Source organism: Chelon labrosus, assembly GCF_963514085.1.
Source record: "Chelon labrosus genome assembly, chromosome: 4".
Classification (NCBI taxonomy): Eukaryota; Metazoa; Chordata; class Actinopteri; order Mugiliformes; family Mugilidae; genus Chelon; species Chelon labrosus.
In genome coordinates this window covers 10,750,516-10,776,156 of record NC_140340.1, presented here as the reverse complement: position 1 = coordinate 10,776,156, position 25,641 = coordinate 10,750,516, and the positions used below count along the sequence as shown (strand labels likewise).

Genomic DNA, 25,641 nt, shown 5'->3' with positions numbered 1-25,641 from the left:
TTTTCTTCACCGGGTGGAGGCGCTTGCAGTGGCTAATTCCACAGCTGATGGTATTTGCTATGGCCTTCAGGACCTGGTCATGGCGCCAGCGATAGCGCCCCTCGCCCAGGGCTTTCGGACAGCAGCTGAGGATGTGCTCCAGGGTCCCCCTCTTTAGGCACAGGTTGCAGGCTGGTTCTGCAAATAGGTTCTGCAAATCAGATGTTGTATTTTGTTTATTCCATACAGTAATCCAATTGCAAAAGTTGTAATTTAACAAGGGCTTAGAGTAAATGCTTTGCTAAAATCTTCTTTTTGAGCTCACAACACATGAAAGCATTCTTCCCATTCATTTACTGAACGGTAAAGACTCAATACTGCGTCACTCACTGTCATTACTTTCCTTTTCTGTCTTTTTCAGGTAGAAGAGTGGCTGTGTCTGAACTGTCAGATGCAGAGAGCGTTGGGGATGGACATGACCACACCACGCTCCAAGAGTCAGCAACAGATCCACTCTCCCTCTCACGCACCCAATCCTGAACTCAAACCTGATGCGCCAACTCAGCCTGCACCCCAGACACATACCCCTCCCCAGACGCAGCCTCCACCACAGGCCCATCCAGCGCCTGGGCCTACCAGACAAGCTGGTCCAGCTGGTCCAGGTCAGCAACAAGTGAAGCTGCCTCCGGGGGCAGTCCCTCTCCACGGGATGGCCAAGGCCCCGTCCCAGCCTGATTTATCCCACGGTTCTCCTGCCCACCAGCCCCATCACCCCCGCCAGGATCAGACACGCAGTGCAGGGAGCTCCCCTTCACGACAGCCCCCACCCCCAGAACAGACGTTTGGGAAGTTGTTTGGCTTTGGTGCTTCTCTTCTTAACCAAGCCAGCACACTCATATCTGAGACTACTCAACCCCAACAACAGCCCCCAAAGCCGACCCCTAAACCAGGAGGACCTCCAGGTCCAGGACCTGGGGCGAGTAAACCCTCAGGACCTCAGCCTACACAACAAGGGCCTCGAGCCCCTTCTCAGCAACTACAACAGCAAGCTCCCCCAGAAGTTTCTAAACCCAAAGCCTGTTGTCCCCTCTGTAAGACAAACCTCAACGTAGGCAACACAACAGAACAGCCCAACTACAACACCTGCACACAGTGCCACTCCCAAGTGTGCAACATGTGTGGATTCAATCCCACCCCACACCTAGTCGAGGTAAGGCTCTGATCTGATCTGTTTGCTGTTTAGCTGTGTCCAACGTAGCCTCAGCTGCTCTGCAGTGGCTTTCAGACCACATATTCGCTAAATTAAATGATTTATTGATATGTTTTTGTGAAAAAATGCTGTGTCACTGTGCAGTTGAATGGGTTTTGTCGTTATCCATTTGTGGCTGCCTGGTCGCGGAGTGAATAGCTGCATTTTACAGAGGATTCCCGTGCGTATGAATTGAGCATTTGGCTTCAGGTGCTGTCAAGAGGCCAGCAATTTCCTCCATTTACGCTGTCTTTGAGATTCTTCACAATAACCTTGTTGTTTGTCTGTGCTGGCTCTGTTGCTTGGTGTCATTCTTAAACACAGATGGGTTAACGCGTCACAAATGGAAACAAATACTTCTTTCCAAATATGTTTAATGCAAAGACTATTTCTGCAGATGAACAATAGATAATTGGACTTTTAGCGGCTTGATCTATATGTTGCCTGGACACACAGTGCTGCATGTAAGTCTGGGAGCTTTCACGGTTTGCTCCTCCCTTCCTCTCACCATGTCTCAGTCAGGACCTGCTCTGTTATACTCTGTCAAGGCCTTTCATGTAGTTAGCAGAGTGAAGTCCAAGCTGTGACTCACCTCATCAGTGACTCTACCCCGGAACTGCACAGAAATATATGACCAATCCACAGGAAACAGAGCCGTATCAAGTTCAATTAAAGGGATAATCTTAGTATTGATTAGCCACATCCAGGGGTCAGCTGAGGGTATATTTCCCTTAAGTGCCTCTTGTCCTGTGCCGTGGTGAGAATCCAGTTGCTAAGAACAGGGACTTGCAATAGCTTCCAGAGCCAGGCAATAACAGAGTTTAATTATGCAAATCAAGTCCAATTGAATGATAGCAGTAATAACAGGCTTGCTGCAGAGCGCTGGCTTTTTATGGGTGAGTCTTGTCTTCCCAGGCATCTGGTTGTCACAGGCACTAGCACAGGCCATTCATAGATCGCTATGGAAACAGAGAGATAATTTGTTTGTCAGCCGTCCCTTTCATGCTTGGCTGCTGAGATGCTGGGAGTCTACAAAAACTTTCAGACTGCTATTGCTCTGTTTTCATGCGCGGCTCACGTTATTAGGTGCGATGTGTTTCTGCACGGCTGGCGAGGTTGTGCAACTCAGTCCGGCATAAGATGCACGCTTTCCAAACATGTGAACAGCTTTTGTTGTCATTCCATGTGAGCTGGCAGGTGGGTCGCTCCAGAGTGGGTGAGAACCATTTGGACATGGTGTGAGGCTTTGTACTTTGAATCTTGGTTGCGCAGCTTGATTCCCACAGCTTGTTTGGCACATTCGTCCTCCTTGTCTTCTTCTATTCTCTCTAAACTTTTTTGTTTCTCTGAGCCTGCTTTTTCTTTGTGTTTTATTGCCTGTTGCTGACATGATTGATTCCATCATATTTTTCACCAAGGGTGTGGTGGCAAAGAGTTGCACCAATGTCAGTACTACAGTTTGCGTGTTGTACTTATCAAATACCACTTTTGGGGTGTGATGTAGGCAGGGATGGAGAAATGTCACCAGATTGTAGTTATTTTCAAGAAAGCAATGACAACAAAAGTGGAGGAAAATATCTAGTCCCTACACAACGCCGATTTTCTGGAGATTGCTAGCGCTAGCGGTGGCAGGCAGCAACAACCAACTTAATAGAAAACACTGGAGGGGACTGAAACTATAAACTGCGGTTGATGGCATTGTCAGTTTCTGAAATAGGATTTTGTGTGTTCAAGAGAATCCCAGCCGTCACCACATCACAGAGGCTGTCTGAAGCTGGATTCATTGCCCAAAGTGTGTGTCAGATGGACGGTTAGGAATCTCACTTGCCAAACACTTTATATATATTTACTATATCGGACAGCGGTTGTCTTTCTCGGCCATTATCTTTGACTTTCTGTAACTGTCAACAGTCAACACCCACTTCACAGTGTGTCTGGTAATTTGCGTTGTATTGAAGGTATTTTTGCTCAAATATGTGTGTCTCTTTTCACTTGTTCAACTTAGCCCAACACTATCAACAACTCCCTGAAGAGACTGCCTTGAAATTTTGGCCATTTCTTTTTTAAACAACTTTGCTCCCCCTCCTCTCCATGACAAGACAGTTTCCAGTGTGTCCATTCCGATCAGCCATAAACACATTTGATTTTTACGATGCGGTGAAAGCACGTCTTAAGAATTAGTTCTGACCATAGACCGTAACCATTCCCTTAATGAAGCCGCGTGACTTTGTGGAAAAAAGCACATTACCAGCCTGTGGCAGAATGTTTCAGTCCTCAGCTTCACCATTGGTATTTGGACCTGTAATGTCTGCCCGGCATCTCTCATCAGCTTCACTGCGCAATGGATCGATGTGAATTTTACTCCACAGCAAGTCCTACTACAAGCAAAGCAGTTTGCACGCTGCACTCACACACCAGCCAGGGTATGCCAGGTGCTGTCTTCAAAGTCACTGCACTTTATGGAAATTGTAATATTTATTGTCGAAATGCTGCATTATTATAAAGTACTAGTGTCAGTACTCAAAACTGGCAAATGCTCACATGAAAATACTTGGTCTAGAAAAAAAAATGGTGCATTAATACTATACACTCACTTGACACAGTTTGAATCACCTCCATTCTAATGCTGTTTCAAAATACACCAATATTATGTAGGTCTCCCTTGTGCCTCCCAGAACAGTTGTGACTCATCAGAGAATGGACATGGGTCTTCTGAGGGTGTCCTGTGGTGTCTGGGAACAGGATGTTGTTAGTGGGGGCCTTTGAGGGGAGGGGCCTCTGTCCCACAGATGCTTAATCAGTTTGGGATCTAGTGAATGTGGAGGCCAGGTCAACACCTTGTGCTGTTCTTCATGTTTTTTTGAGTTGTTCCTTAAACGTTTTTGTGTGTGTGTCTGTGTCAGGCTGGATCCTGCTGGGGATGGCTGCTGCCATCAAGGAGTGTCATTGCTATGGGGTGGGGGTGTCTGGTCTGGTCTAGGTGGGTGCTACATGTCTAAGTAACATCCACATGAATGGCAGGTCCTAAAGTTTCCCAGAAGAACACTGAATTGTCACAAGATGATCAGTGTCATTTACTTCTCCTGTCAGTGGTTTTAATGTTATGCCTGTATACCTAATGAACTGTAAGGTGGGTGTAGGTGCATCATTTCTTAATATATTTGTACGGTTTATTTAGATTTTTTATGTATAGATTTGTTTTCCTTATATATCATCTTTCTGGAAATGGATAAAGAATCCTCAAAGCTGAGACTGTGTTTAAGTTTTTCAATCTTTTCTGACTTTCATTCCATGTCAGTGACTCTCATCCTAAGCCCCATTGATTCTTACAGAAGAAGTCAAACTTGGCGAGGCCTCATTTGTGAGACAGACTAAAAATAAATCACTGTGCACATGTTTATTGTAGTGATCCCTCATTACAAGAACGTGTAGGTGTCACCCAGTGCAACGGTGCAGCTCATTTGTGTTTTTCAATATTTATTTATTTTGTTTGCCACTGCACTATATGTCTTAACACAAGACAATCAGCCATATCATGCTCTAGGAAATGCTTAATCAATTTGTTTTGACTGGAAATGTACACCAGACCTATACTTCTATCCTTTTTTATTAGATTAGTTCTTAAAAATACATTAACTCAATAGTTGCAGTTTTTCCTGCTGCAAGAACAAACAATTTACAATGAGCATACAACTCATGAAATGTTTCCACTAATATAAAGTGACAATGCCAGTATTCATTCATTCATCTTCAACCGCTTGTTCCTGTTAAGGGTCGTGGGGTCTGCCGGAGCCTATCCCATCTGTCATTGGGCGAGAGGCGGGGGTACACCCTGGACAGGTCTCCAGTCTATCTCAGGGCTAACACAGAGAGACAGACAACCATTCACACTCACACTCACACCTACGGCCAATTTAGAATCACCAATTAACCTAATGAGCATGTCTTTGGACAGTGGGACAGACACAGGAAGAACATGCAAACTCCACACAGAAAGGCCCAGTCGGCCCATGGATTCAAACCCGGGACCTTCTCGCTGTGAGGCATCAGTCCTAACCACCTCGCCACTGTGCAGCCCCACAATGCCAATATAAGGGTTTCATTTCTTTGACAACTGTCAACAGACAAAAGTGTGTCATAGTAAAAACAAGTATCCACAAATGACATATAAAATTGTCAAATACTGATCTGTTAAGTGTTTACTCCCTTTACAATATCATGCCAACTCATCTCCTCTGGTCTAATAGATCATCACGTTGTCTAATGGAATATTCACTCACTGTGAGGATTTTTGAAATACATTTTGTATCTTGTGAAAGTCAGAATTGTTGGAAATATTCATGAAAGTACATTTTCTGTCGTGTTATTAGTGACACAATGCATAATTCATTCGGAACGAATTAGGCCGAGCTGTATCATATAAAAAAAATTGTCAGCCCCTTTTTAATCTGTGATGAGATGATGAGTGCCAGTGTCTGTGTGAGATCGGCAGCAGGAGGAGGAGGAGGAGGAGGAGGAGGGGAAGGGAAGAGGTGAAAGATTGAGGAGGAGGAGGAGGAGGAAGAAAGTGAGAATCAGAGATAATGAGTGAGAGGAAGCCAACTGTTTGTTACACCGCAGAATATTTCACATCAATTAGTGCTGAAAGTCACGTGTGTCTCTGAGTAAATAAGATGTCCTTGTTTTGGGACTTTTCCTCCCCCATTACGCTTCTCAGGGAGATTAAAACCAACCCTGTGTTACTGTCTCCCCGAGTTAGGTTGTAAACAGCATGCTTTCACTGCTCAGTCTGATTTACAGTATGCTCCATGTCAGTCCTCATCCCTGAATCGCTCTGTCTTTCTGCCCTTCCTCTTTTGCTAGCACCGGCTGCTGTAGCCTAGTGCAGAGCGGATGCCGTGTCTTAGCTCTTTCCTGACTCCAAGTACAGGTAGATGTGTATTTGACAGCTCCCTGCAGTCTCACTATAACATTATTTTCCCCTCGTCGGCTCTCGCACATGCCTCAATCTTTCATTCCCACAGTAGGGCGGGCGTTCAGATCCGACGCTGTGTGTCCATTATCGTGATATAGAAGCGTGCCCGCTGCTCATAATGAGACGGAGGCCTTGAGTGGATCATTAGTCAAAGGACAGAATTTCACACAGAACTGTAGAAAAAGTGTGGAGAAACAGAAAACATAGCTCATCCATAATTCAGCGAGGGAGAACATTATAAATAGTTCATGCAGTGTGGAGCGGTGTGAGAGCTGTGTTTGATTCCACATGTCACATAAGGTCAGTGTGTGTTGTTGATGCCTGTGTGTGTGTGTGTGTCCGTGCATGTGTGTGCCGGTGTCTTGTATGAGGCCCTTAGTTTAACTGAGTATTAGGAGCAGGTTGCACTGGAGATATTAGGATAACATATGATCTGTTAGGGAATCAAATACTGCCATTAAACATACAGAATTTACTGTTATTCTGTCGAGACATCATTTCAGTCTGTCATATCAGACATTTCTGTAAGGCTGCCTAATACCTACTTTAACTCCTCAGGCAGCTCATAGCAGATTAATTCCCTCATTTATACTTGTCTGTTCAGCCTAAACACGCCTTTTCAGTTGCTTACCAAGACTCTCTTTCATCTTCCAGCAGACTTAGGTGGATCAGACAAACCCGAGTTTAATATTAGCATATTCTGTGTCAGCAAAATAAAGTTCAGCTGTGCTTTGTTCTGGATCCCGTCCCTGGTAGCAATGGTCTGGTTTCCCGCAAGCTGAAATAAGGTCAGTGTTTAAATTACTTTTTTTGACAGCGACATGTTTACCAGTAAATGACTCATTATTCTACATTATGTCTGCACTGTATGATCAGGCCATACATGCCCTCAGGATACTATATATACACTCACACGCAAGAGCATTCTCACGTTCTGTTATTCTGCAATGTGCACAGCTGTGGCAAAGCAATACCAGCGAGTGACTATGCACTGAAAGGCTTTTCAACAGTCTGCAGTAACGACACAGTATATTGGCTCATTTTTTTGCAAACACAGGATGCAGTAAACTATCATTTTCACACATGAGGTAATAATGAAATTGCACTTACCCTTTAGAAATATTTCAAGTTTGCCGCTGATTCAGCTGCTACTGAAAACAGTGGGGAAATGCATGCCATTTCCTGAATTATAGAAATTATTGATCTTAATTTCAGTTTTTTCTATCCAGCGCTACAAATGAGCTCGAGGCCCCGGTGCCCTTGAAGATGAGGCTGACGTACAGGGAACATATGTAGAACATGTAGTATTGGCGAATGTGTCACGGCTCTGCAGGAACACAGTTGCCGCTCTCACACAGAGCCACAGTATAGATGAACATGTCATTCTCATTCTCAAACATGCTGGAAGTGTTTTCTGAAGGTTGGCACCAGCCTGTGTCTCCCTCAGGAGTCTCATCCAAAGCCAGATGGCTGGCGGCATCAGCCATCCAAGCCTGCCGTGCTCAGCCTGGCTGCTCCCAAAGTGATGATGATGGTACACATCACAGATTCAAACACCCACCCGGCCTCAATCAGCTGCTTGCCGCCTTTTAATACTCCCATATTCCTTTTTGCTGCATATACAGTGTGGCACAATTTGAACCAGTGCATGTAGTGGTGCTGGGGAAAGAATTAAGATTCACAGACACACGTGGATCTTACATATGTTTCAAATGTCAGCATGCATGTAATTACATCCACTGAAACACAATGCGGGGGACTAATTTGTATGTACAGTTAAATACAGTGGGACTTGGGTCACAATCGTAGACTATATAAAGGTGGCCAAACCCTCAGCGATGTCTCGAATACGATTCCTAAAGAGCGGTTTTTAGGCTCAGTGTGGTGACACCGGCTGTCACTGTCTTGGCCGTCCCTGACTCAGCCTAACTCCCAGCTAATTCAAAAATGGGCAAAGAAGTGGAGCGTTAGCGGGACCAAAGCAGATAGATAGCAACCTGTGACCTGGCACTCAAAACTGACTACATCCTTAATTAAACATAGCTGTTTCTATATATTTATTTATCTATTTTGCCACATATCTTTTTTTTTTTTTAATTCTGTTTTAGGGGTGGTACAGTGGCGAGGTGGTTAGCATTGATGCCTCACAGCAAGAAGGTCTCCGGTTTGAATCCGTGGGCAGGCTGGGCCTTTCTGTGTGGAGTTCTCCCTGTGTCTGAGTGGGTTCTCTCCGGGTACTCCGGCTTCCTCCCACCGTCCAAAGACACGCTTGTCAGGTTGATTGGTGATTCTGAACTGGCCGTAGGTGTGAGTGTGAGTGTGAATGGTTGTCTGTCTCTCTGTGTTAGCCCTGTGATAGACTGGAGACCTGTCCAGGGTGGGATAGGCTCCAGCATCCCCCGCGAGCATTGACAGGACAAGCGGTTACAGAAGATGAATGAATGAATTATTCTGTTTTAATTTTATTTATTGTATTTTTGCTTGGTGCATGGACCAAGAATTTCATTACTGGAGAATTGCACCAAGCATTTCATTACTGGTAATGATGTGGCATTGATTTGTTACAGAGTATTTGACAATAATGAATCTTGAATCTTGAGGTTAGCAGAGTCCAGAACCATTATTATTATTATTATTATTTTTAATCAGGCTGTAAACATGTTTATTTATGTTGTAAAGTTGGGCATTGTAACTGTGCCATAGACTGTATATAAAGATGGATGACCCATTGCCACTTCCTCCTATTCTCCAAAGTGAAGCCAAAAATCCGGAGGTGTGGGCGGTGACATCTGAAGCGCCTGGAGTCTGCGCAGTAGTATTAGGGGATGGAGCCACCATACAGATGTCGTGCCCGTACCTACCGCTAAACTCAACCGCTGCCACACCCTCTGTAAACTTTTGACATATCCCTGGCTGCTCTCCCATGTCCCCCAGCTAACTCTGCGACCACTACCCTGACAACAACCATCAATCACAGCAACCGTCATGGTGTCACTTCCTATTTTTATAGCATCAAATAACTATTTAAAACAAATTTTTTTAGAAAAACAAACACTCAAAGTGTTTGGATTCACTTGTGATGAGCTGCAATTTCGTCTTCATGTATGTATTGTATACGGATTGACTTGCTTTTGGAGACATTACAGTTACTGCAGCTTCGTCTTCGTACATTAGTTTAGTCTTTCAGGCCTGGAGGTTTTTGTCTGGTCACAGTTTCCTTTTTTCAGATTTTGCCGTTCACTGTTAAACAGAATTTTGTTGAATAATTTATTGTATAAAGACTCAAAAATAGTTTTATTTGTACCCAAATGGAATTGCCAACAATAACGCCATTGCAGTACATACAAAGAGACGCAAAGAGTTGCCCACAAACCCTCCTGGATAATGCTACTCTATCTACCATTTAAAAATGTCACTGTTTGCACCTGGTGTTTTTTAAAAGAAATTACATTGCTAGGCTTGTAAACATACACATGCGCACACACATTTCTGCACTTCATCCTCCTCCTCTCTTGTTTCAAATCTATCAAACTGCGCGAACCCAGCTGGCCTCGCCGTAAAGCTGCCATTATGGCAATAGCAGTAGTAGATTCTTATGAAATATACTGTAGTTGGCTTGTACTCTACCTTATTTCAGCCCTTCCACAGATGTTTGGTGACTCTTTAACATTATACAGATTTAAATTATATGCCCACTTGACCACTCACTTGCCACGTCATTCTTTAAAGTGACGCTTTGGTCGTTATGCTCTGTTGTCTTTTGTTCCACTTCACGATCTATTCTTGCACCGTCCTTCTCTTTCCACATTTCCCTAATCTTCCCCCTCCCTTTGCATTGCACTTGCATCTGTCTACACGCCTTAGCTGGAGTCTGCTCGCCGTTGACACATTGATTGAATTGGCAATTACTCCTAGTTGAATCATTTGCAGTTGACATTGCAACACGGGTCCTCGGCCTCCTCGATTTAGTCTGCGCTGTGTTGATTTAGCCACAACAGCAGCATTTGAAAACCTCAGCCCTTAATAATGAGGCAGATGATGAGAGGTGATGCAGACACAAACAAAAAGAGACAGAGGCAGAGGGAGGTGTATCCTTCTGCATGCGTGCGTTGATGGGAGGTGTCTTGGAGAAGAAGCTAATAGTTGAGAGTGTTATTAATTCCGTGTTGAGGGAGTGTAGCAATCCCCGTGAGTGCAGTGCTTAACCCCAGCACACTATTGTAAAGATCCACCCACACAAATAAGTGTCATCTGAGAATTGTAAGCCTTGTTGGATGATTAAGCTGAGGCAAAGCCAGTTTGACATTGTCTGATAACTCAATTAGCATGGATGTGACTGTAACAGGGGAAACACTATTGTTTTTACGACTTTTTAAGAATCTAAATCCTGTATTCTTAATGAAGTGATACATGCTAAGTTCAGTACACTGTGTCCAGTAATATAACTCAGTGTGTGACTGTGCTGCAGTATGACAGGAAGATGATGTGAAGTACAGCAACGACTGTTTCCTGTTGAGATTATGTGGCACCCAGCGCAGATGGCTCGCTGGTTTGGAGGCTTAAATGCCACTCACTCTCATCTCTGGGACCTTTGTGTTTGGCGTCAGGCTCTGGGCTCTGAGTGTGTTGCGTGCACGTTCTCTAAACGTATGTATAGATCTGCTGAGACATTCAGAGGAAATATCTCCCTCCCAGGACTGATTTCACATGCTTTAAAGATTTTTTAAAGCTCTGTTTTGCTTCATTCTGAAGACAAATGTGACCAAAATCTACAGTGTCTGCCACATTGACTCTGTGATTGCACTGAATGTCCCTTATTCAGCTCCATTTCTGTGCATCACAACATTTTCTTTCACAGGAGTTTTTCTTTGAGGTCAGCCTCGACATGTTCCAACTCCTGCCTGCACCTGCAGCAACATCAGCTTTTTGATGAATGGCATCTAAGGTGCACAGTGACCATACTGAACTTAAATTACCCCTCTCGTCCTTCTGTGGTTCTGTCTTCAAATGCCCTATTCTCTCCCACCTTGTGAGCCAATGTACTTTGAAGCCTACAAGGGACCTCAGCATTGGCTTAATCACCTCTTCAGAACTCATCATCTTCAAGGCCTGGTGGCTATGCTAACGAGCTTTAGCGATGCTCGAGGGGCTCCTGGCAGCGCCGTGTCTATCCTCGCTGTCGGAGCCACAGAGGTGGGCCAGTGGAGTCCTCCCACCGCTGCTACTAGGCCCTCCTGTCTCAACACATCACTTCACCCGCCTCATCCGTGCTCTGGCTCTCTTTTCCCCGCAGCACCTCAGGCATGCGAATACTCCCTAATGCTGGCATTAGGAAAGAAGGAGGGGGTTAGTTAAATGTGCTCTACGCTTAGAGGCTGCAAATACTAAAAGGCTGGCGACACAAATGTGAGATTACAGAACAGAAATGTGTGGTTGTATGTCAGGGGAGCACAAAATCACAACCAGACAGAGAGGAGAGCTATAATGAAAGGGAGCAGGAGATTGAGAGACAAAATGAAAGAGATAAAGCTGACTGATCGCTCAGATATTACGTTTAACCCCTTGCTAATCTTCTCAGTGCTGCAGCTGTCGGGCAGCGGTGGAGATCAGTTACTCTTGGTCTGAGCCGCTGCCCTGAGCAGTGGCCTGACAACAATAACAACAACGGCAAACGCAGCATGAGGACCGTTTAACTCAGGCAGGGAGATGGTTTGCTCACTGCCTACATTAGTGAAGACACTTGGGCACTGTTGCCTGCACAGGCGGATCCACTTGGCCACCATTGTTTACTTATAAACGCCCAATCAAACACATGCAGGGTTTTCCATTGTATTGTCAATTAGTTTGATAGTCGGAGAGCTGCTCCCAGTTAATGAAATACATTTCAAGAGGCCACAGAGATATTTGATTAACCTACTAGATGTGTTTTGATCTGGTCCACTGTATATACTGTTTGTCTTCTGATCATCATGCTGACGACAAACCATATCTTTCATATGAATTAATGCAGTCCTGTAACACTGAGGAACGAGAAAAGGCCAAGTAATCTTCTATTAATTTAAGTTACACATACGTTTTCACTTGATGTCTTCTTTAAGACTTGTCTTTGCCATTTCTTCCCTAAAGTTTGTAGCTGCATGTTTAAGATGTCTAACAAAACCTCTGATCAAGGTAACCGCATGAATATATGCATGGGGCTGCTGTAATAAGCAAGCTGTCCCTGAAACTACTGTGGCATTAGCAGAAATATTTCTCCTAGACTTATTCCATTAAAGTTGTCATCTTACCACATTCTGGTGATGTGTTACAGCTAGAGTAACTTGTCTCAAAGTCCAACGTGAGGTACATAAATCTTGTTTGCTTGGCTGCTAGCAGTAACTTCGCCTGCAAGGAGTAGGAGAAACTCATCTAAAATAAAACAGGGCTGAGAAGACAGCCTGATTAACTTGTCCCGGGGACAGACATATGTGACAAGACGAGACACATGACTTGTTTGGGCTCGGCTGCCAACCCCAGTGTAAAATAGCTTTGTTTGGCGGCGGCTTGATTAACATTGTGGAGAACAGATTAGATGTCTGACTTTTGCTTTTGCTGCTGCTTCTTTCGTTCTGTTTTTTGCCTTGTTGAGTTTTGCAAAATGCACATCTGACTCCTTAGTCTTCGCGGCATAACCCGCCTTCTTTGTGAAGGTGCACGCAGACTATACAGTTATCAACTAGTCCACACGCCTGACTTAATCACATCCAGCCACACTGCAACTGTGTGTCTTACTATCTCGCTGACATTAGACTTGTTTACTGATAAAAGCCTGCAAAGGTGCAGTCAGGGGGTGAGGTGGTGTAGGAACGTGAAAGTAAGACACATCAAAGACGTTTTATTTTCCTGACTGCGTTAGACAGTTTGGCCAGGGAGAGAGCTGCATTCACTAAACTAAGCTGAGCCGTTTGCCCTCGCTCTGGGCACTTTTAAATCAAGATTGCGGAGGGATAAACACTGCAGTTCAACTTGAATATTCTGAGGGCAAATTAGCATAGCTGGACTAAAAGGCTTAACATAAAAAAGAAGAGGAAACCGTCAAATACCACCCTTTGACTTCAGAACAGCTCCAGTTGTCCCTTGAACGCTGTCTTACAAGTCCTCGAGTGTCTTAAGAGGGATATTGGATTGTTCTTGTCCTCCAGAAAAGATTTTATGTCTTTGAGGGATGAAAGAGGTGGATCCACAAAATCTCACTTAAAGATTCAGTTAGACTTAGCTGTGTGGAGGCGATGGATTAGGGTTATTGTTGGACATGCTTACCTTATACTATATTATATTCACTTCAGTTACATCTCCTTACTCTTTAGGCTCTGTGCTTCAGCACATTCAATTTGGAATATATAATTTAAACTATAATAAAGTTCCAGTCTCTGGTTTAATTTGAATATGTGCACGTCAGTACAGAAAGAAGTTTATAAAAGATATAGTCTCTCTAATACATAAAGAATTCACCAGCAACTGCAGTCCCTCGAGAAGCTTGAAAAGAAAAGGCAAGAAAAGAAAAGACCAGGTTGCTGTTTGCAAAAAAAAAAGAAACTTTCACAAAGAGCCTTGACGGGTTGTGCAACACAAAGGATCAAATATCCTGAATCAAAATAATACAAAGAGGAGTGTGTGTGGAAAAAAGAAGACCCAATGAACCCATGACTGAAGACCAGACGAAGCGGTGAAGGCATCACAAGAGAACCTTTACTAGAGAACATACAACATGTTCGTACGTTGATGACTTCAGGCAGTCCTTGACTTTCCACAACATTTTGAATATGAATAAAAATGTCAACTACTTCAGTACATTTATACTTGTTCATACCATGATACCGTAGAAGTCGTGCATCCTGCACAAGCTTCAAGGGGCGTACTATTGCTTTTAGCACAGCTTTGGAAAGGGTTGTCCTATTTTTGCAATTTTCTTCAGCCAAAGAAAGTGAGACTTGACAGATACTTTCACTTGTCCACTGAAAGTTCAGACTGAGACAAAGTAGTTCTTAGCTGAAGGCTTAACATAAGCTTTTCAAGTTCTATCTGGAAAGCCAATTTATCTTTAAGAACGACCAAAGGAAAGAATATCCATTTTGTCCCAATTAAGCTAAAAACAAGTCTGACACATTTCAGACAGGTAGGTTAGGGGGTGAACTAAACGAAGGTCTGATGTTTCGGGTGAGAGGTAGACCTGCGTAGCCACGGCAAGAGAGGTTATGCTGAAGAATGATGTGGGGAGCATATAAACAGAAATAAAACAGTGATTCTAAAGTGGACCTCTCTAGGAACCATTAGAGCGATTGCTTAAGTCTACTTAAGTGCAGGGACACACATAGGACTACACAATTAAGGCATACACTACTGTCAAGATGATTCAAGAGAACGGTGCTGTGCCAAGTGCTGTAGTTGGTTCTAAGATGAGCAGAAATGAACAATCACCACCGTTTTAATCAGTGCTGTTTCTGGAAATATCTAAATACTGACCAGAAATCATGAAATATGGCCTATTTGTTGGCTGGGTGAGAACGGCATCCTGAGGTTCTCAACGTTATTTATAAAAACCCTAGAAATTCTTCACACATCCTTCAACACAATGACGTAGAAGAATGGGCAAAGTATCATTCACGAGTCTGCATCTGTTGTGAAGTCAGAAGTAACCTTAGAAACTTGCCCGTAGACAATTTGATGCTTTCCTTTGGATGACTCAGTGCTTTACACACTGTCATATCAATATATTAAGAACCTCCATTGGAGGCAAGACAGCCTCACCAATCTGATCAGCCTGTTTGCGAGCCGGGCAAAGAGAGGGCACCTGTTGCCCCGGTTCAAACAAATACAATCAGACAGAATATGTAAATAAAGTACAGGAAACACGACCTGACCCAGTACTACTCTGCCCCTGGAGGGACAGCGGAGACAAACACCCACTTAATGGCAGATGACACGCCGTTGTCCTGCAGCAACACACTCTGCTGGAGAGACTGTGAATCCTCCTCACAAAAAAAAACAAACAAACAAGTTATTTAACATATAGACTGCCACTACTTTCATAAAACATTCATCTTCTAATGAAAATACCTTGGCTAATGTGATTTTGTGCACATTAGTCTTGATACGGTTGCAAAAAAAAGATTAAAGTACATCTTTTATTGTACTTACATTAACCAGTTTATTCATTTCTCTCTTTTTTTCCGATCAGTGTCGGTGCTCAAATATATAATACATGACATTTTACACTGATGTTTATGGTTCCTGAAGGATGAATCCTAACGATTTTGGTGACTCTTTGACATTTTATGCACCATCATCATAGTCAAGTCGACTATTCGGTTTGGTCTGGTGTATTTTGTGTTTAGTGCTAATTAACATGCTAACATGCTTCATTGTTTCTGTGAGAATGTCATCATGCTTAACACTAGGGTTTAGCCTAACTCACTGCTACCTAAGTGCAGAGCCTCTAAAATAATCTATAGCAGCTTGCATGTGTTAATGTTCTACCAGAGTCTAGGAAAGCACGGACAATAGTGAATTTAATCTGTTGGGGACATGCAGTGGGAGAGCTGGGATGTACAGCAGGTTGTTCGATAAATTTCCTAAAGGACGGTGTATATATAAACTGGTATTTTCTCTAAATTCAGCATATCAAAGCTGCTTTTCAACACCTCAATAGTACAGTCATGTAAAGTTTTGTTGAATTTTAATTCGCCATAACAAAATTCTTCATACTTACAGTTCAGCCCTCTTCAGACTGACTACTAACGGAAAAAAAAGAATAATCTCAGTGAACTGGTTTGTCTACTGGCAAGTTGGCCTACTGATAATACGACTGTTCTTCAAAAGCAGTGACCCTGGGGTAGGAGAAGAAGTAGCAGTTGTTTCGAACAACTTAGTCTGGAGATACTCCATATTCAGTTTTGGCCCCCGCAAAGCTCCTTGTCATCACCTTGTCATTGTCATTTAACTGCGTTGTGAAAATTCATCTCGAATACTCTGGGTTGGACTGTCTATGAGTTACTGTAGTTGAGTCCTGCTTGCTCAGTGGATGATCCTTCATTTCCTCTCTAATCCACAGGCCTCGCCACGTGTCCCCATTGAAGGAGTCCCAGGGGATTGACCTATATACCTGCTGACTCTTACTGTCCTGTCACAGCCGTGGCGTGGCACAGGCTGGCACACTGCTGGCACATGTGCTTGGTCACGCTTCCCACTTCGCACTTACTCTTAAACTGCAGTTCCTTCGGGCCGTGAATAATCGGGAACGGATATGGTGGTTTCGAGGGTTTACAACCCCTTTAATGGTATTTAATGTGTTTGTGTGTGGATGCGTCTGGGCACCAAACTGTGTGTGACATATTTCCCCACTCACCTTAAGCTCACCCTGTTCACACCTGCTTGGCAGCACGCCCCAATGCACGTGGTAGTTAATAATTCACACTGACCCTCTGCTCCCCTGACCTTCACTTGTTACGAATTAATTATGACCTCCTCTGTCGTATGCCTTATTAATCTCTGCGGGACACAGAACTCGCGGGATTATTATGATGATTTCTGCCTTTGTTGTTACTTAGCAATCTCCAGAATTTTTAGTACTTTATTGTTTCTTTGAAGGTTGGCGTGGTCGCTCCTTTTATATTCAGTTAATGTCCCAGGCTGTTTTGATGGGAATCATGTGAAAGCCGTCGTCAAATTACTTGGGGATAACTAATGTAAGAAGGAGAACAGACAAAGTTTGACGTTCAGAAACACAAATTTGACGACAGGATTACACACGATGCGTGACTGTGTTGCTGGAGACGTTTAATATTGCCATGCTTAGCGCTCGCTCGTGCTTCCAGCTCCTCACTTTCCAAGCAGAAAGTTTGTGTCTTGTTTCTAACACTGCCTCTATTTGCTTTTGCCTTTGCAGTTTTCATTGTTGCATGAAAACTCCCGCTACAACTTACACATGCTTCTCTTTTCCACACATCAAATGTCACGCTTTATCCTCCACTGATATTTTGCGCAGCACGCCATAACATTTAAACATTATTTGGAGTCATTCGGATTTGGGAACTGCACGTCAATTCCTTCCTGATAATGAGTTCCCTAAAATATTATATCTCAGAGAGGTGTGTGAATGCATTTAATGACAGGTGACATTTCTTGCTCACAGCTTGCGGTCTGGTTCCTGGCAGAGAAACCATGTGGGGGATAGACACTTGCTGGGAGTTGACTGACAGTAAGAGGGGGATACTGGGGCTGTGTAGACTGCACACAGTACTGCTTGCACATGTGTTTCTACCATTTTTTATTTGTTTACTTATCGACCAGCACATCAACATATACTGATGAGTATATGTAGGAGAGGGGTTTATAACTGTCACCGCCAGTTCGGAAAATAAGATGAAATGAGAGAGGTTGCTGTGAAATATGCAGCCTACTCCAAGTGCAATATTTAGCAGGATTCTCGAATCCGACTTGTGAGTGCGCTGTTTGTTTTTCAGGTCTGCGCGTTCATGTTGTTGTGTGGGTGTGTATGCTCCCACGGGGCTCCATATCTCTCCATGAAATTGTGCACTCTCTGGCTCCCTCCATGGGTAGGAAATGCAAAAGGTTTCCACGGTATCTCACCTCACCCTCAGCTCGGCTCTGTTCTGGCCTCATCATCTGTGAATATTTCTGTTCCTCGCCGTTAATTTAGATTCACGGTTGCAAAATAGGAGGTGTGCGATTTGTGATGATGAAAAACGTGGCCTTTTGTTTAAGTAAGGAAAGAAATGTGACATGCACCGCAAGTATTTTATTAAGAGAGATTGCAGAGTCAGGTGGGACATTCAAGTGCAAGTTCTGGCTACCGTACACACACACATGCACGCACACACAATCAATTCAGTACAATGCGATGCAGTAAAACAGCAATAATATACGATTGCATGGTACAAAATACAAAAGTCGATAACTGCTTTGTTTCAAACTGTGTGAAAGTGCAATAGCTTAATCATGGGCAGCTATTAATTCCCAACTGTCTCACCTCTTATGATGTAGTTAAAAACCATACAATCAGGAGTTTCTTCATATTTAATGCCTTCACACTATTGTCACGGACCAAGAATTCCCTCATAGTAAGTGTCTATACCAAATTTTAAACTACAGATCTATTTAGAGTGTCTAAATAGCCTACGTCTGATTAATAAATGTATTATTAATCCTTAATAAATATTTCAGAGAGCGGGGAGAGTGTATTTTATAAGTTTTACAACATTTGTTTTTGGTGAAAAACCTCCACTATTGCGCATTACCATGTCCCGTTTTACATGAGACATAAAAACATAAAAGCCATCACGATTTAAATATATTTTGTTGAATCTGAAAATGGCACGAACACTGTGGAACTGCCGGCATTTATAATATAGCCATATTTAATCTTTGCAACCATTAAACTCTGTCCTCACTACTAATCATAAGAAACCGTAATTATCATTATTAATTCAACATTTACCACTTGGAACAGAAGACATATCATAATAAAGCCATCTTCTTTTTTTTTTTTTCGAGTTTTCTTCCGCGTTGTCTTGCTGCTCTGGGGCAAATGTTGTGGGAACACAGACTGCTCATGACAGTGTCGAAGTCCCGCTTGAACCCTGTCACCACAGTCCCGTAAAAAATCCACTCTAACATGGCCTGTACAGTTTCATTGTGTCAAGATTCCCTAAAACCACACATTTCGTTGATTTGAGCCCCACTGGTTGATCTAAAATCCATCTCAACAGATACGGGTCAAATTTGACCCAAAACTGCCTCAGTGCACTGTATTTGTAGTACCTGTCCAAAGCTGTACTATCATTTTTGTGTATTTTGGTCCACTTAAGGAAAAAAATCATCAAATTCCAGGCTAAAAGAATGGCGTTTAGGGTATTTTTACTGCAGTCAAATGTCTAAACAGATCAAATTTGACCCGAACAGTATGTAAGGGTTAAAGAAGACCTTTTCTAGTGCTCACCTCTTCTTACATAGGCGACCTTTCACTGTCTAAAAAAACACCATGAATGGGTGTGTTTCAGCTTGAGGTTGCAGTCATTGATCCACTGGGCGCTAAAAATGCTTGCAAAAAAAAATTGATCACTACTACAGTAATATTTAGAAGAAAGAAATGAAATATTAACAAATTAATGATAACTGAAATAATATGTACATCTACAGTGTCCTGTCTTTGATTTTCATTGTGTTTCACTTTCAGATAAGTGACTCCACAGTGTGCATCATTTTGATGAAAGCAATCGTTTATTATTCAAGAGTGAGCGAGAGAGCGAGAGAGAGAGAGAAAATGCATCTTTTGATCAACTTAAATTTGTATTTCTACAGACACACAGAAAATTAGCTCCTGACTCTCAGCCCTACAAGTCTTTATAGCTCATTTTGGATTTGTGGCTTACAACTTTATTGTTTTGTTTCATTCTTGTGGCTTTCAATCACACTGTTTTCAGAAGAAAAAAGGAAAAATGTGTGAACATCTGTAACAGACAAAGATTGTGACTAGCTGTTCGCGCTAGTGGAGAGTTGGACAAGTAAAGCTATATTTCTGTCAGCACTTGGTGGAGACCAAAACAGAGCTAAAATGATGGTCATTTTTGTACTAACAGTTTTTTGTTTTGTTTGTTTTTATTTTGCCCCTATTTTGTGCAGGTTGGTTTGAAATAAGACTTTTTTTTCTTTTTTTTTTATACTTCATAGCAGTTTTTGTTTTTGCAGTCTAACAACACAGTCTATAGCCTGGAGTTCATCTGCTGATTTTGTGTTGTTGGCTTTTCTTGCTCCATTTCATTCTGGCAATTATTTTCTTTACTAGATCATTCCAAACTGAGAGAGACAGTAAACATAGTTTGTATTTGATTTAGGATGGTATTATATTTAATCAGTGGCCAAGAAGCTCCATTTAAACGTTTGAATGCATCATCCTCATACCTGCTTTAAGCCTCGTTTGTAATAAGGGGTTTGCAGTCTGGACACTACTATACCTTTCCTCATTATCTGGTAAATTAATAGCCAACAATATCTGCATTGACATGTACGGAAGACATGCAGTCAAACATGCACACATACACACATATGCACATTGTGCGAGTAATCAGGGCTGTAATGTCTCAGCAAGCTCCTGTGAGAGTGGGATCAATCTGTGAGAATGGGATCAATCTCTCTGACCTTTTCCTTGTGGTAACCTGCAGTGTTCAATCTCTCATTATTTTGACAGTGAAAGGGCAGCTTTCCTGGCGCTGAGCTGACTAGATGGAGCATTGCAACACTGCCCATGTTCACAGTATTCACCTTTGTCTTCCACGACGGAGTCAAGACAACACGCTAACTGCTCTGTTAGCTCCGGACTCGATACTTGAATGTGTGTCAAACGCGCAAAACTACTTCACGCCGGTCTTGTTGTTGCTGTTTCTCAGGAATAACACCAGGCCATGAAATCCTGACAAACAGAATCTTAGGAAAACACATGTAAACTGACAAACCTCTTAGAAAACATCTTGTGAGATTATTATTTTAGCAATGCCATTTCCAAATATGTGTGGAGAGCAGTAAAAGTGTATTTCCGTCTTTTTTAAATCTTAAAGAATCTGAAAATATGTGTATGCACTGGGATTTTTAAGACACATTTACAGATTTTCTGGCTCATAAGAAATTGAGATCAAGGTTTTTAAAAAATCAACTGGTGTAGACTCTTTAATGGATGCAGATTTATTTATAGTGTTTAAGAAAAACTGTTAAAGTGGTCTCGGACAAGACGTTGACACATTTTTGCAGAAGTAGCCAATAGATGCTTCAAATGTAATCGGTAGATTACAGTCAGTGTGTAGTCTTGTCAGCTGCTTCTGAATTACAGATCAGAGCCAATGTTAAGTACACGCTCCACTGAGCGGACAAGTTAACCTCCTGCCATTTAATGAGGTTACCGATTCACTAACAGGATGATCCCACTAACAAACCGAGGCTGCTGCTTTGCAATAATGTGTGTGTGTGTGTGTGTGTGTGTGTGTGTGTGTGTGTGTGCGTGTGTGGCAAAGTTGCACAGTTGTAGGTCCCTCCGTCCAATGAATTCCCCAATATACCAAAGGTGTGAGTCTTTAATGTATGATAACAGCAGAACTATAGTACATAAATACATCTGTTTCTCAATGGATTAAAGTAACAAAAAACAGTTTTCAAAATCAGTTCATTCTTGCTTGAAGAAGACATTTGTCTCTTTTGTAGTTTTGGAAGATTGCCACGGTGCATGGTTTGCTCTGTTTCCAGGATGCAGTAAAGGATGGTCTCAGAAGCGCGGAGGCTCAGGTCTTTTATACGGCCCTGATTTTCTCTACACAGTGTGGGCAGAGGTGGGAAGCGCAGCCCACATCGCTTGCTGCTGTACAAGCTAAAGCACTCTACATGAATAATTTGCTACTCCCAGCTCCGGTTTGGCCTTGCTCCTCTCTCCCTTTCACCCACGCAGGGATGTTATGCTGATTCAGGAGCAAAGACGGGAGTTTGGCACTGCCAACATGGCAGGAAGAAAGCTGCTCAATAGAAAAAAAAAAAAAGTTCATTAGTATCCAATTTAGGTATTTAATGAGATTCAGCTTTGGTGAACATGCACAGTTTTTTTGAAATGATTGAGTTGAGACTTCAGAGGCTGGTATTCTTTTTTTAGACTGGTGGATTATGTTATCATATGGATGCATGTGTACAAGCACATAGCATGCCTTGGCTGCTCTGTATTGCTTGCTTCTGTCTGTCCCAATGTGCACTGGCTGTCCACAAACACACACTCGCTTGTCATGAAAAGAACCGGCACAGATGGCTAGTTCTGAGAGTACTGCACCTGTTTATATATAGCTTCTCAGTAGAGCACTTGAGAGATATGAAAACAAAGCAAGTCTGTCTGTTTGCCATGCCAATGGATCCAGTCATGCTTCATGGTCTCAGTTGAGACAACAGATTCCTGTAGGATTTGGGCACATTAAATAAGGTTGTGTCTTGTACAGAAAAATAGCACCAGTAAAAATAGACACGCAGATTTTAAAACTAGCCACGGTATCTGTCCTTATTACTGTATATTACATTTAGTTTTGACAGCATATTGTAAAAACTTTGACAAAGTAAGCGGATGAATTTAGTACCCCGCAGTCACCCACTAACATTTCAGTTTTATACTGAAAAGGCTGAAAAGGTTTGACCGACTGTTTGCCAGCCTCTTATTTTATCTCCTTTCATGCTGACAAATATTTTAGCTTCCCACACTCTGATTACTGCAGCCTCATCCAAGGTGAAGCGCATATTTTTACACTATTCATGATTCAAATTGCATCATTTTTAAAGCAGGGAGTTACATAATTCATCATTCATGTTGCATAAGGACTCTAATTGAATTATTACGAGGCTCCATGTTTGCTGTGTCAGTGCCTCTGCTATGTGCCCTATGAAATTCTATTGTTCACGAGGTGTAGCATGGTTTTGGCTTCTCTCTATCGCTTGTAAATAATAGTCGTCGGCACCATCAGCACCACGTTTTAACTTTCTGCCACGACGTGTCTTATACAGTAAGATTGAAATATGAGAACCACATGCCATCTACTGTGATTTAATCTAAATGCACCTGACTTTGGATTAATCTTTTAATTTGATCAACATGCAGTCATAAAGCAATGTTATGTGTAGTAAATACTATACTGTATGTTTCATGGCTGTCATTGTCTTTACCACCACCACCGCCATCATCATTTTTCCATCCTTCTCCTCCTTCCTCTTCCTCCCCCTCATCCTGTTTTCTCTTTGTAAACGTGCGCTGTGGCTTTGTCAGCTACCACCCACGTTTTGCATTATCATTAGTCGTGTATTGTTTTGTGGTCACACATCAATTCTACTGCCCAAGTAGTAAAAGTGTAATGTGATGGCGTGTATCCACCCTTTCATTGTGGTCAGTGAGCCAGAATGAAAGGGCATAGAAGGAGACGGGGAGACGAGAAGGGCAAATGATCAGTCTCACTCAGACATTCCCTGATCAGTGTCTCTGCACAGGTTTAGTCTGAAGTGATAAAGAAGGCAGACTGGGCCCTATTCCCCCAGACCCTTATCACTGGAGACTTGTCTGCCAGATACTGGTCTCTGGGGGTCTTTAGATCAAGATCCCTATTGTATAGTTGGGATGTACCTTGATGACTAATGATTACCACAGTGTGTCAGTTTCTCCCTTTGTCTTGCTTGAAGTGTTGGCAGTTTCATTTATTTACATATGTCAGGAGAATAACTCTTCTTTCGACTACCTTCATGTCTGAAAATTTGACAGACCAAAAACCTCTATGAGTACTGACTGCGCTTGATCGATGAAATATGAAGGAAACGTAAGGGCTTTTAAAAAAATAAATCATTTATACGCAGCCTTCTCCGGCACCTAGACTATTTGGACCGCAGTAAAGATGTCCTCTGATACAGTCACCGAGCTCCTGCATTGTTTTTATTTATTGGCTGTTGTTAAATTCCATCTTCTGTATTTATGCTTTTGAGGTACGACACCAATAAAAGAAAAGATTCATTGGGCAGATGGTAATCAGGAGTAGAGGTGTTTATGAGGTTATTTGTTTTGTTGTGCAAGTCTTGTGACACGAGGATGCTCCCTCCACAGGCCTTCGGCGGAGATGATTTTTCATTAACAGAGGGGCTGCGTTACAAACATGGTGCCCTCACCACTGTTAATGTGTAATATAACCACGTCTTCCCGTTAGCCAGTTTCATCAATCTGTTGCATTGACCCGAAATTGAATCTGTTTATGCTAATATCATGTATTTGATGGCTTTTGTGCTAGATTTTCAGCAGTGTCAGACTCTATAATTACCGCCAAACGTAAAGCTCTGTGAGGAAGACTGTGAGTCCTTTTCTTTCAGACAGAAAGTTTGGTGGGCTCCATAAAAGGTCTAATGACTGTTGCACCCCTCCAATCTAATAACAGATGTGTTAATTTGTATTCGCACGGCACTCTTCCTCTGTGTACTCTGTTTGAGAGTGCTTAATGTTGTCAAATGATTAAGTCTTCTAGAAGAGATGAAAGGCCTTGTTTGGACAGGGTTTCAAATGTTCAGACTTGCTATACTGAGTCTTTGGCAGTGCGTGGCCATTTATAAAGCAACAACATTTATATAATATATCTTACTAGCAAACACATTTATATTCTTGTACCCAATCAATTAATGCGTTGGCATGTAAATATCCCTATGGACACCAATGTTGAACAGATTTTGTGCATCAGGTCAAAATATTAACTATTTCCTTTTGTTTTGTTTGTGCTTATCATTCATTTTATTTGTCAAAGTACTTCACTTTGTCAAATGAATACGACAGTGTGTTGCAAGAAAAAGGTTGTTTGTCTTTTTTTGCAACATTGCTGATTCATGTTTCCTTTGTCTTTGTTTTTCAGAAGAAAGAATGGCTATGCTTGAACTGCCAGACACAGAGGGCTCTGTCAGGAAGCTTGGGAGATATTCCAGCTCCTGTTGCACAGCCTATGGGATCCCCCCGGCCAACTGCTCCAGCCAATCAACAAACACCTCAGCAGAAAGGGCCCAATCAGCTTTCAGGGCCAAGGGCCACAGGTCCACAACAACAACAGAAACCAGCGGGTCCCCAAGTAAGTGGCCCTCTTTCTAACGTGAAACAGGCTGGGCCTGCCCCTCAAACTAAGGGGTTGAGCCAAGCTTCTCCTCAAACCAAGGGTGCTGTTCAACCCACTTCTCAACCCAAGGGTTCAACTCAGCCACCTTCCCAGACTAAGGGTCCAACACAACCCTCAGCTCAGGGCAAGGGACCCGGTCAAGTGAAGGGTATAAATCAATCACAATCTCAAAGTAAGGGCCCTGCTCAGTCTGCTAACCAAATAAAGGGCCCGAGCCAGGCCAAAGGTCCAACTCAAACAAAAGGTTCTGTTCAGGGCTCTGCTCAGGCTAAGGGCCCTTCTCATCCATCTGGTGCCAAGGCTTCATCTACCCCAGGTAAAGCAGCACCCAACCATGCCAAGCCCTCTCCCACTCCTTCAAAAACAGGTCCAGCTCAGTCTAAACCCACAGGTAACAACCAGACCCGCAAACAGACGCAAAGCCAGGACAAGACAAAAGTCACATCTAAATCTCTAAAAGAAGACGTCAAAGCCTCTTCAAAGAAGACATTGTCAGAGACTGTCACTTCTTCAAAAGACATGAAGAATGCTGAAGATGCTCAGAGGTCAAGACACCATGAAGTGAGCTACCTGCAACTTCTTCGTCTTCACCTGTTACTCTTGATCCACCATTTTGATTTATTTTGCTCCATTCAAATAATTGTAACCATTCCTCAGAATCATCATGTTTTTTTTTTTTTTTACCTGCCTATGCAACCTCTTCTGTTTCTTCTATTCCATTTTTATAATCATCA

The 25,641-nt window shown here is 42.7% G+C and overlaps 1 protein-coding gene across 1 annotated transcript in view; it reads left to right on the top strand.

The window, feature by feature from the left end:
• Positions 1 to 25,641, top strand: part of bsnb (bassoon (presynaptic cytomatrix protein) b) — a gene marked incomplete at its 5' end in the record, with an annotated part of 61,318 nt that overhangs the window by 22,211 nt on the left and 13,466 nt on the right. Inside the window, 2 exons of the mRNA XM_084542960.1 lie at positions 401 to 1,189; positions 24,653 to 25,468. Coding sequence (XP_084399086.1) covers positions 401 to 1,189; positions 24,653 to 25,468 — 1,605 coding nt within the window. The remainder of the gene's footprint in view (positions 1 to 400; positions 1,190 to 24,652; positions 25,469 to 25,641) is intronic.